This window comes from Microcebus murinus, chromosome 4, assembly GCF_040939455.1.
Source record: "Microcebus murinus isolate Inina chromosome 4, M.murinus_Inina_mat1.0, whole genome shotgun sequence".
NCBI lineage: Eukaryota > Metazoa > Chordata > Mammalia > Primates > Cheirogaleidae > Microcebus > Microcebus murinus.
In genome coordinates, this window is record NC_134107.1 from 21,089,560 (window position 1) to 21,101,353 (window position 11,794).

Sequence of the window (11,794 nt, forward strand, 5' to 3'; positions counted from 1 at the left end):
ATCTTTTTGATACTCCATCCTTGCTAGTCCTCCAGAGGGCATCTGCAGAGAGGCCTAGTGGCTGTTGTAGGGCCAGGGTTGGGCAAGGGTTTGCCAGCTTGGTACCTGCTCTGGAACTTCGGGACCCTAACCTGGGGTGGAAGGGACTTGATGTGAGCCAAGCACGATGGCTCGTGGCTAATGCTGGGTTGTAGGCTAGACGGGAGGCCGGTGGGACAAGGAGTGTTCAGACCGACTGTTAATCATTACTCACCGATCATCGGTAACTGGCTGGGGAGAGCTAGGATCTCTGGCAGCCCGCGCCGCGTGGGAGGCGGCTCCACCTTCTGGGCGTACCGGGCGTCAGAGCAGTGCTCGCTCGCGAGGAGGTTTGGGCCGACCCGCGAGCCGTCGCTCCGCCCCCGCTCCAGATTGGCCCGGCTCGGCGCGGCGTTTTTTCTCGCGGCTGCTGGGGAGCCGGGGTTACTGACGTCACCGCTCCCGTTCCGCTGGCTGCCCATTGGTCCAGGTCGGGCCCAAACACCCCACCCCTCAGCTGGCCGGGATCCTGCGGAGGCCGGCGGGGTTAGCCCGCCCTCCCAGCCGTGGATTGGCCCGCGGCAGGACCCGTCGGTCGCAGTTGTGTCTGGGAAGGAGAGAAAATGGCGGCGGAGCCGAGCAAGACCGAAATCCAGACTCTTTTTAAGAGGCTTCGGGCAATTCCAACCAACAAGGTACATGAGCATGGGGCGCGCGGACCCTGGCGCCGGCCGAGATTGAATCTCTAGCTCCCCCGGGCCTGAGGGAGGGAGAAGGGCGGAGGTGGGTCGTTTCCCCGGGGTGTCAGCGCCCGGCCTCTATTCAGGGCCCGTGACCATTCGCTCGTCGCCTCCTTCACCCAGGCCTGTTTCGACTGCGGCGCCAAGAATCCGAGTTGGGCCAGCATCACGTATGGTGTTTTCTTGTGCATTGACTGCTCTGGGGTGCACCGCTCCCTGGGCGTCCATCTCAGCTTCATCAGGTGGGGTCTCCGCGAGGTTGCTGTGTTTCCACTTGGCCAGCCAGGGCTGTGTGGGCAGCAAGGGCGAGTGGCTGCCTCGACTTGGACCGCTCTGAATTCGGTGTTCCGAAACCTCTGGCCGGGAGTCCGGTAGCCTTCTACAGGAGGGAGCTGCCGGTGTAGGCGGTCGTCCGCGTCAGGGTCAAAGCTCCCTTCTTCCCTAACAGTGAAACTTGAGACTCTGAGCGTTAATTTTGGGGGACAGTTAGCTGCATTGACCTTGTTGTTGCTGATATATTATTGGCCGAGTATGTCTTTAGTGAAACTGTGACTATTCTTAAGGGGAAAGCCAAATCCAAGCTTGTCAGAGAACGCGACCTCCTTTTGGATCTGGGGAAATAATTAGTACCTTTGGAAGAGATAAATGAAGGGCACAGCTTTCACACAGTAGTGTGGAGGAAATGGGGTGGTGACTGATGTTTCCTGGGTGCCTGCAGCAGCCCAAGGAGGCCAAATGACAGGTGTGGGTCTGCCAGGGAAGCCTGCTGGTGGGTGACACACAGCCCTTTTACACAGGTCTACAGAGTTGGATTCCAACTGGAGCTGGTTCCAGCTGAGGTGTATGCAGGTCGGCGGGAATGCCAATGCGGTAAAGACACTTCTACCTTCTCCCACCCCTCTTTCTTCTGCCTGGCTGCTAACTTTGCTTGACTTCCTGAGAGGCCTCCTCAGGTTCTCTGTTGAGAGGGTTCTCTGGTCTGAAACACCACCATACATTATCTTCTAAGCTTGGAAATTGTCATAGCTTCTCTCAAAGCGGCTTCAAATTCAAATTAAACTGGACAGATGTTCTTGGGGAAAAGCTAAGGGAGTTGGGGCCTCCACAGTCATTGAGTGTTGTGTGCCTGCCTGGATGAAGGATGGAGAGAGCAAGATGGCATGCCGTCCTTAGGCAGGGTTGACTGGGCTTCAGTCACTCATCTCAGGATGGGAGGTTGCAAGGTATTTTTTGCCGGAATTTCTGAGGAACTTTACCTCTGTGAAAAACTGCCGGTGTCATTAGAGTATATCATCCTGTGTAAGTAATAGCCAGCTGTTACAAGGGAGTACCTCCTATAGCCAGTATATTTTTGCTCTGGGGAGAATCACCCATAGTACGTTCTCTCTTCTTTGATCTCCAGACTGCTTTTTTCCGTCAACATGGATGCACGGCCAGTGATGCCAACACCAAATATAACAGCCGAGCCGCCCAGATGTACCGGGAGAAGATCCGGCAGCTGGGGAGCGCAGCCCTGGCTAGGCATGGCACCGATGTAAGTGCCCGTTCCTGGGGCTGGGGCAGAAGGGTGGATGGGAGTGTTTAGAGTCCTGCATTTCAGGGGTGTCTTCTCCCTTCCAGCTTTGGATAGACAATATGAGTAGTGCTCCTAGTCACTCCCCGGAGAAGAAGGACTCTGATTTCTTCACAGAACATACTCAAGTGAGTTCCCACAAGGAATGTTTTCCTCTGTTGTTCTTGACAAGTGGTTTATTTACCAAGGCCTAGGCCTTCCGTGTTTACCAACATAAATTCCATTTGCCTTGGTGTGATATCTGTGATAGAGAATGTCTGGGGCCCACTGAGTTGGTGACTGCTGCTTGCTGGACAGGCCCCAGGGGGTTCCTTCTCTCATGAATGGGGATACAATTTGACCCTCCTTAAAAACAGACCCTTTTAAGCTGGGATGGTGGGAAAAAGGGGAAAGTTCACGATATGTCAAGGGCCCCCAAAACTTTTCCTAGATTCTTTCCCTGTATGAACAACTCTGTGCTTGGGAATAGTGAAAAGATTCCTTCCCGAGAGACCCACCCTTGTGAGGAGAGTTTCCCCTCTACTGGCACTAGGTGCCAAATTTGACTCCCTTACTGAATCCTTGCTTCTCTACTTAGCATTTCTGTGATGGTGACCATGTCACTTAACCTGTCAAAACCTCGGTTTCTAAAAAGGAGATGTATCTGAGACCTCATAGGGCTTGTTGTGAAAATTAAATGTGTTTTGTATATAAGGAGCCCTTAAACTTGTGCCTGGTACATGGTAAGTTCCCAATAGTTGTTTTTAACCACTTCGGTATGAGTGTCAACTATAGTTGACAGCCACAGATGAACGCGCATAGCCAAGTGTCAACTATAGTGGACAGCCACAGATGAACGTGCATAGCCGAGTGTCAACTATAGTGGACAGCCACAGATGAACGTGCATAGCCGAGTGTCAACTATAGTGGACAGCCACAGATGAACCTAGCGTCAACTTTAGCAGACAGCCGTGGTATGAAGGTGCACAGCCGAGCGTCGACTTTAGCCGACAGCCGTGATATGACTTTTCTAATTTTCCATTTATCAAAATAAAATTGTGAACATTTAAAAATAACGTAATAAAAACACATATGTATGTGTTACCTATTCTGATTTACATTACAAGTAAAGCTGCCTGTAAAGTAAAAACAAGCTCTCAGTGCTTTAAAGCTTTCCTCATCACATAAGAAGAGCAAAACGGATTTGTCGTCAATGCACAGCACAAACTATCATGTAGAATATGAATGCCGGCTGTGGGCAAGGTTTCGTGAGCTTCGGTGAGCGCTGTACCGAAGTGGTTAAATTAGAAGAATGGGCTCTGGCTCTAAGTAAATAGTGGAGGGAGGTTTTGCTTGTATCTTGCTTCTTTCATCCTTAGTGAACAAGTTATAATTTTACTTGCTAACTTCCAGTCTCCTTTCCTTGTGGGCTTGGAGTAAGACCTTGTACTCACAAGGCATTTGTAGTTTCTTGGTGCTCCTTTCCAGCAAGAGTGGCTCACCAAGGCTTCTGTGGTCTGGCCTCCTTTTCAGCCCCCTGCCTGGGATGTGTCAGCCACTGAGCCTTCAGGGATGCAGCAGGCAGCCCCGTCTGCAGAGAGCAGTGGTCTGGCACGTGAGTTCAGCCCAGATTCCAACCAGGTGTTCTGATTCTAGGAAAGGACTTGGGGCTGGGAAAGGGACACCTGGCCACGGGAATGGGAGCGGGAGTCTTCCTATGTCTTTGGATGGATTGGGATTCATTTTAGTCTCTTTTTCCTTCTGGTGGCAAGCGGAGGAAAGCCAGTGACTCTTCTCTTAATGGGAGGTTTCAGGAAGCTGGGAGCCTTACGCCTAACTCTTACTGTTGCAGCCACAGAGCCGGAGCATGGCCCGAACACAGACCTGCTTGGCACCTCACCCAAAGCCACTCTGGGTCAGTATGCCACCTGGTGGGTGTGGGGTGGCTGGGAAAGAGTGGACCTCAAGTGTTCTTTTCAGATCTGCTGTGTGGTCATGTGGACTGAGGCTATAGGAGACTGAACATTTCACCTCTCTGGGGTGGGGACTGTGATTGAAATCATGGCTGCAACATTGATTTTAGAGCCAGACCCTTTGAATTGATTGATGAACCTTGATGGGTTGGTGTATAAGGCGTAGGGTCTCTGAGTGTGGCGCTGGGTCTAGCCAAAGTATGGGGAGGCCAGTATGAGATTAGACACCTATCCCTGGGGGCTGAGGCCAGGCTGGCCTGCATGGTCCATTTCACAGGGTGGAGGGACAAGTCTGAACTGGTGATGGCTGGAGATGACATTGTCTTTTCTCAGCCAGTCCCCAGTCTGTCCTTTAACTCTTTCTACTCTTTCCTTAATGTCCTTCAGACTTGGTTCAGGGTGAACAATCCATTTGCTAACCTCAGTTTGTTCTGTTGACTCTTGAGATTGGGGCAGGAAGCCAGCAGAACGACTGGCAAACTGATCCCTTGAGAAGACTGGCATAGCTTGGTCTGAAGCAGGGCTCCGTAAAGGCCCCTGGGCTTGGGAGCTATGTGGAGGCTCTGGGTGGGCCCTTTGTTAGCCACAAGTCTGTTTCTCCTCCAGAGTCCATGTATCTGTCAGCTAAAGGGGCCCTTCCTGCCAGAGGTAACCAAGAGCTGCCTAAGGAGCCTGGCCCCTTGCACGCCAGCTCTCTGCTCTAAGAGCTGAGGCTAGTTTTTGACATTTGCCACTGCCTTGCAGTCTTCATTTTGGTTCAGGGACTTTGACTGTCTCTGGTGCTTCAGGTCTAGGTTCCTGTCTCACTCTGCTGAAAGTCAGTAACCTCCCCTAACCTTGTCTGTCTTTGGCTTGGATGCCATTGGTTGGAACTGGTGGTAGCAGCTTTGCCTTTCCCTGCCTGAAGCAGTTTCTTTTTAGACGCTTTTGCCATGAAGCTGCATGGTGTGACTGAGTTGCTGCCTCTTACCTTCCTTTGTCTCAGCTCATGCCAACCATCTTTCTCACGCAGAACCGAAAAGCTCCATCATTGGCAAGAAGAAGCCAGCAGCAGCTAAGAAAGGGGTAGGTGGGGAGAGGCAGTATGGTAGAAATGTTAGGAGTTGGAGTTAGGCTGCCTGGGTTTACTCCTTGACCTTGCCACTTACTGGCTGTATGACTTTGGCAAAGGTACTTCATGTCTCTGAACCTTATCTATGAAAGGGATTTCAGGATGGCTATTTTCAAGCTGTTCCTGGGAGGAGTCAGTGAAATGGAGCTCATTTAGTGCTCAGCAAAGTGCTTGGCACATACCAAGCCGCAGTAGGCATTAACTGCTGTCCTCATACCCTGAGGCTCTGCTGGGGTTGTATGAGTCACCTTATGCCTGGCTCCAGCAGACCAGACCCACTGTTCTTTCTTGGCCATGCTGGCTGGGCTATTTTTTTTTTTTTTTTTTTTTGACCCTAAACATTAGGAAGGACCCTTTCCTTTTGGGTGTGGCTAGAGTGCCCAGACGTGGGAGGGATCAGAGGAGATTGTGGTTGGCAAGGCCTCATATCACATGATTCTCTTCCCAGCTGGGTGCCAAGAAGGGCCTAGGGGCTCAGAAGGTAAGCAGCCAGAGCTTCAGTGAGATTGAGCGGCAGGCACAGGTGGCAGAGAAGCTCCGTGAGCAGCAGGCAGCTGATGCCAAGAAGCAGGCTGAAGAGTCCATGTAAGTGTTTGCTGCAGGGGCCTCTGACACGTGTGGGGGTTGGTGGGTGGGCAGGTCAAAATGGGTGCTAGCCTCTGACATATTTGTTCCCTCCAAGGGTTGCCTCCATGCGCCTGGCCTACCAGGAGCTCCAGATTGATCGTAAGAAAGAGGAGAAGAAGCTACAGAACCTGGAAGGGAAGAAGCGAGAGCAGGCAGAAAGGTTGGGCATGGGCTTGGTATCACGAAGGTGAGGCTCAGCTCTGGATGTGGTGGGGAAATGGCATTGTTTCTGAGAACCATGGGGTCTGCCCAGTAGTTTGGGATTTTAGGCGTAGTCTTTCTCCAAGGCTGAATAGATCACTTTGCTTATTGTCTTAAAGCACTAGTATAATGCTTGGCCCATAGTAGGTATGTGTGTATTAAGTATTTGTTGAGTTAATAAAACATAGGATCAGGTGCTGTTTCAGTATATCGGATATAAAGGTGGTGTTTTTTTCTTTGAGACAGAGTCTCACTTTGTTGCCCTGGCTAGAGTGCCATGGCGTCAGCCTAGCTCACAGCAACCTCAAACTCCTGGGCTCGAGCAATCCTTCTGCCTCAGCCTCCTGAGTAGCTGGGACTCTAGGCATGCACCACCATGCCTGGCTAATTTTTTCTATATATTTTTAGCTGTTCAATTAACTTCTTTCTATTTTTGGTAGAGACAGGGTCTTGCTCTTGCGCAGGCTGGTCTTGAACTCCTCAGCTCAAACAATCCACCCACCTCGGCCTCCCAAAGTGCTAGGATTACAGGTGTGAGCCACTGTGCCCGGCCAAGGTGGTGTTTCTTAATGGTACTTTGAGTGGTGGTCTTTTCAAGACTGCCCTGAGAATTGCAGGGCTTTTGGCATCCCTAATCCCTAACAGTTAAATGTTAGTTATGCTACTAAATACTATAATAATACCCCAAAATGCCTCCCACCTCCATTTCAAATGCCTTGAGTTGGGCAGAATCCTTATTTCAGAACCACTGGGTTTATGTTGCTGTGGTTTTCTTAAACAACAAAAACAACGGCTGAAAACAAGCTCTCTGATACATTTTGTTTGAACTAACACTATGAGTTAATAAGAGTAATAGATATTAGTAATAGATTTTCTTGCTCTGTCACCCAGGCTGGAGTGCAGTGGTGTAATATTAGCTCACTGCAGTGTCAAACTCCTGGGCTTAAGCAGTCCTCCTGCCTTAGCCTCCTGAGTAGCTAGGATTATAGGTGTGAACCACTGTGCCTGGCTAGTAATGGTAGATTTTTTTTTTTTTTTTAGACAGAGTCTCGCTTTGTTGCCCAGGCTAGAGTGAGTGCCGTGGCGTCAGCCTACCTCACAGCAACCTCAAACTCCTGGGCTCAAGTGATCCTGCTGCCTCAGCCTCCCGAGTAGCTGGGACTACAAGCATGCACCACCATGCCCAGCTAATTTTTTCTCTATATGTTAGTTGGCCAATTAATTTCTTTCTATTTATAGTAGAGACGGGGGTCTCACTCTTGCTCAGGCTGGTTTCGAACTCCTGACCTCGAGTAATCTGCCCACCTCGGCTTCCCAGCATGCTAGGATTACAGGCGTGAGCCACTGCGCCCGGCCTAGATTTTTGTTCTCTTAAAAAAATTGAATATCTGCCGGGCGTGGTGGCTCATGCCTGTGATCCTAGCACCTTGCGAGGCCAAGGTGGGAGGCTTACTTGAGGCTAGGAGTTCAAGACCAGGCTGAGCAAGAGTGAAACCCTGTCCCTACAAAAAATAGAAAAATTAGTTGGGCATGGTGGCAAGTGTCTTATTCCCAGATATTTGAGAGGCTAAGGCAGCAGGGATTATGGGGTGATGCTAATGCTCACCATTGGGCTTATGCCTGGCTCTGCTTTTTTATACAGCTCTGTTTCCCACTCGGTGCTGTCTGAGATGCAGGTGATTGAGCAGGAAACCCCAGTGAGTGCAAAATCCTCTCGCTCGCAGCTGGACTTGTTTGATGATGTTGGTACTTTCGCCTCTGGACCCCCAAAGTAAGGCTATGGTTGGGGGTAGACTCAGTTACCATGTTCCTCATCAGGCTTCTCTGAGCCACTCTACTGTCTTCCTAGGTACAAGGACAACCCCTTTTCCTTGGGGGAAAGTTTTGGTTCCCGTTGGGATACAGATGCTGCCTGGGGTATGGACAGGGTAGAGGAGAAGGAGCCAGAAGTGACCATCTCAAGCATCCGGCCTATTTCAGAAAGGTAGAGTGGTCTAGGGCAGCACTGTCTAGTAGAACTCTTTGTGATGATAGAAGTCTTCTGTATCTGTGCTCTTGAATATGGTAGCCACTAGGTTTGTGGCAATTGGGCTTTGTAGCCCAAAAAATGTGGCTAGTACAACTGAGGAACTGAATTTCTAATGTAACTTGATATAATTTTAATAAACAAATAGCCGTATGTGGCCAGTGGCTATCCCATTAGTATAGGGATTAGGCTTTGATTTGAGCTGTGCTTTGTCATCACAGGGTCATGGCAGCCTCTTTTGCTTGGGAGCCATTTCTCTGGCAGGAAGGCCCTGATTTTATGCTTCAGTCGTAACCTCCCTCCCAAGGGTTATGTGTCTCTGGCCTCCATCCTACTCATTTTTTTAAAAAAAAACCCATTCTATCTTAGTCTGAGCAATGTTTAGTTTAGATGAATTATCTGTAAATCACCCATTTGGAAAATGGGGACATAAGTAACTATTTCACAGGGTGGCTGGAAGGATTAAATGTAATGACACTTGAAAAACACCTAGTCTGGTGTCTGTGCACCATTAGTGCTAGATAGCGCAGCCCTGTGTACCTTTTCATTTATGCACTGATCCTTTTAAGAGTAAGGGTGGGGGTGTGTGTGTGTTATTACTAGTTATGACAAGAGAGTAGGTATAAACCCAGGCAAACTGAGACATATGGTCACCCTGATGTTAGGCAAGTTGTGACTAGGAGTAGGGCAGCAATAGTGACGATATGGCCTCCGGACCTTGATAAAGCTGTAGTGGTTAGGGAAGGGGCTAGGCTCCTCCAGACCCTATTCCCATGCTGTCTGGTGTTGGTAACTTGGCTCTCTGTGCCTTGGCTTCAGTGTGGAGAAAAGCAGAGCCTCATAGGATCCCTTTGGAGGCTTCTCACCGGGAAGAGGGTCCCTGAGTCCCAGAGCCACAGACAGAATGGGGCCTGGAAACTGCCATCTCCAGAAGGCCACTGGTGCTTTTTTTGGCCTCTGTACTCTGCTTCCCCTGATGGTAATGGGAGGGGTCAGAGATGTTCCATGTCTGCCCTTCAGAGCCACAAACCGGAGGGAAGTGGAAGGCCGGACCTCAGGCCTCGAGTCCAGTGAGGCACGGCAGAAATTTGCAGGAGCCAAAGCCATCTCCTCTGACATGTTCTTTGGGCGGGAGGTGGATGTTGAGGTAAGTGGAATTGTCTACCTTGAGGCTGGAGGCAGCAGGTAGAAGTGAGAGTTTTCTCCCTGCCACCACTTTGGGCTTTGGCCCCAGGGTGGCTTGGCCTCTGTGAGTCCTTGGGTTATTGGCCAGTATCCCCAGGCCTTGTCTCTTCCTCACCACAGTATGAAGCCAGGTCTCGGCTACAGCAGCTCTCAGGCAGCAGCGCCATCAGCTCTTCAGACCTCTTTGGGGACATGGATGGAGCTCATGGAGCAGGTAGGGCCCCAGTGGGGTGGGAGGACCACACCATGCCTGTGAACAGAGTGGGAGGCCCCTGCCGGGCTCTGGGTCACCCTTTCCCTTGCTTTTACAGGAAGTGTATCTCTGGGGAATGTGCTCCCGACAGCTGACATTGCCCAGTTTAAGCAGGGTGTGAAGTCTGTGGCTGGGAAAATGGCTGTGCTGGCCAATGGTGTGATGAATTCGCTGCAGGTGAGGCTGGGCCCACTTAACTTGGGGAGGGGCCTACCGAGTAGTGCTTGGGGGTTTCCTTCACCACTTTTAGACACTGCTCATGGGTAGCTTCTCTCAGAGCATTTTCTTTTCTTAGAGGTGCAGATTCCTTCCTTTCAGTTCTGTACCAGGACTGGGCCTCTCTCTAAGATGATGCCATGTCTGCACTGATTTTCCTCTGTTCTTGCCACTCGTACTAGTTTTTCTCTTCCCTGCCCAGTTTCTGTGAGATCTGGTAGTGCTTCCTCCTCAGTTGGGCCTAAGTGCCAACTGCCCCAGCTCTCCTGTGTACTTCCACCTTGCAGTGGTGCCCAGCCCCTATGGTCCGACCCGTCTTGCTGTGGGGGTATGTGGGGAGAGGCAGTGTGCATGCAGGGAAGCTGCTGCAGGTTAGGGACTCTGACTTCATTTTTTCTCTCCCCATCCCCAGGATCGCTACGGTTCCTACTGATGCAAGCTCCATGGCTCAGGTGTATGGTGGTGACAGCAGCCAGAGCCCATGATTCCCAGGCCAGGGATGCTTGCCTTGTGGAAGCCGGGGAGGATTTGTTACTTTGTGTGGTGTGTGAGTGGGGTGGCCTTAGAGGATCTTGGGTGAGGGAAATGGTCAGTACCAGCCCTTGTCCTCTGCCTATGGATTAAGCCCTTTGTTTTCTTACCCTCACACCCCCTCCTCTGTGTGCTAGATTATTGTCCTTCTAATTCTGCCCCCAAAGCTGCTGCTCACTTGTCCTGCCACACTGGGAGTGAGTTCTCTTGGGATGGCTTATTCTAGGTCCAGTCCTTCCCCAAGTAGGGAAGGTGAAAAGTGTATAGTGTGTTTGTGGGCTCTAGGATCCTTCCAGGTAGTCTGAGGGCTTGGGCCTCTGACCTCTGGACCAGGGGGAGGCCTAGAAAGAGTGCTACTGTAGACCAGTCCCCCAGGGGAGAGAGGCTCTGGACTTGCTGCTGCTAGGGGCCTCTTGGTACCAGGAGAGGGGAGGGGAGGGGAAGGATCTTCATCTGGGCCTTACCAAGGGCTAGAAACTTTTCCTGGTACCTAAAGGTTTCATTTAGGATCAGACTGAAGGCCCGAGTGATCCCTGTGTCACCACCCCTTTTTCAGTAATCCCACTGGAGGGTTACTTCTCCTAGGTGTCTCAGAGTCCTTCCATACCATGTGCTGTGGACTTCTGTCCCCTCCTGAGACTTTCCCCTGTTCCCCTGGTCGGTAGCCATGGTGGATCTCCTCTGCCGTGTCCTGACTCGATGCTGTGAGTGTAATACTGGCCAAGGAAGCAGAGGACATGAGGGATAGAAGCAGGCTCCTGGGGCTCAGCTTTTTTCCTCGGCTTAGGGGGACCTGGACAGCACCCCACCAGCGAGAGCTTGAGGGCCTACAAAGCTGCAGGCCTCACCCTCTGGCAGCTGGGCCATGCACTGTGTCATTCTTGGTGCCATCTTCCCCTGCCATGCTGGCAGTCTGGGCCCAACCTCTACCTTTGGGTTGTAGGTTGGACTCCCCAGCAACACAGACCACTCTTCCCCTCCCCCTCCCCCAGAGGGATGTGACTTTCTTTCTGGACTGTTTGTATTGAAACAAAGTGGTGTCAAAATAAAGCCCCCACGGGGCCCTGGGTCCCCGTTGGTATCAATGAAGTAGTGTCCTCTCTGGATCCTGCCTCCCTGTCCAGTGTGGGCCCCTCGCCTCACTCTCTGGGCTCCCACCGATATGGGTAGAGTGTTGGTACCGAAGCTGAGGGCACTCTCTCCAGGGCCTCCGGCTTGTCTCTTCTCTGAAAGCCAAAGGCCCCTGGCTCCTTGGCCCTGTGCTGCCGCGAGGTCCGGTGCAGCCTCGACCTCACCACCCTGTTGCACGCGGAGGAAAGAGCTGGTATTAGTTGGCCCTTCAACTCATCTGGCTGAGGACA

General features: G+C 51.4%; 2 protein-coding genes across 7 annotated transcripts in view; one reads left to right on the forward strand and one right to left on the reverse strand.

Annotated features, from left to right (window-relative positions):
* Window positions 1-78: 78 nt before the first annotated feature.
* ARFGAP2 (ARF GTPase activating protein 2) lies at window positions 79-11,514 on the forward strand. 6 transcript variants are annotated; one of them, XM_076001953.1, is made up of 17 exons: window positions 79-713; window positions 845-1,000; window positions 1,556-1,628; window positions 2,161-2,292; window positions 2,379-2,459; window positions 3,844-3,925; window positions 4,163-4,225; window positions 4,890-4,931; window positions 5,296-5,348; window positions 5,843-5,979; window positions 6,077-6,208; window positions 7,865-7,993; window positions 8,072-8,206; window positions 9,269-9,395; window positions 9,554-9,647; window positions 9,745-9,863; window positions 10,315-11,514. In XM_076001953.1, exons 1-17 carry the CDS (start codon window positions 181-183, stop codon window positions 10,333-10,335), a joined length of 2,109 nt encoding a protein of 702 aa, XP_075858068.1. In that variant the 5' UTR covers window positions 79-180; the 3' UTR covers window positions 10,336-11,514. The 6 variants fall into 6 exon arrangements, with proteins under 6 accessions (XP_075858068.1, XP_020142073.2, XP_075858069.1 ...); XM_076001956.1 differs by having other exon boundaries at window positions 590-713; window positions 882-1,000; XM_020286484.2 differs by lacking the exon at window positions 4,890-4,931 and having other exon boundaries at window positions 5,269-5,348.
* The window catches only part of CSTPP1 (centriolar satellite-associated tubulin polyglutamylase complex regulator 1), a 182,458-nt gene continuing 182,100 nt past the window's right edge, over window positions 11,437-11,794 (reverse strand). Inside the window, exon 9 of the mRNA XM_012789354.3 lies at window positions 11,437-11,732. Within this exon, the coding sequence (XP_012644808.1) occupies window positions 11,573-11,732 (160 nt within the window). The 3' untranslated portion in view covers window positions 11,437-11,572. The remainder of the gene's footprint in view (window positions 11,733-11,794) is intronic.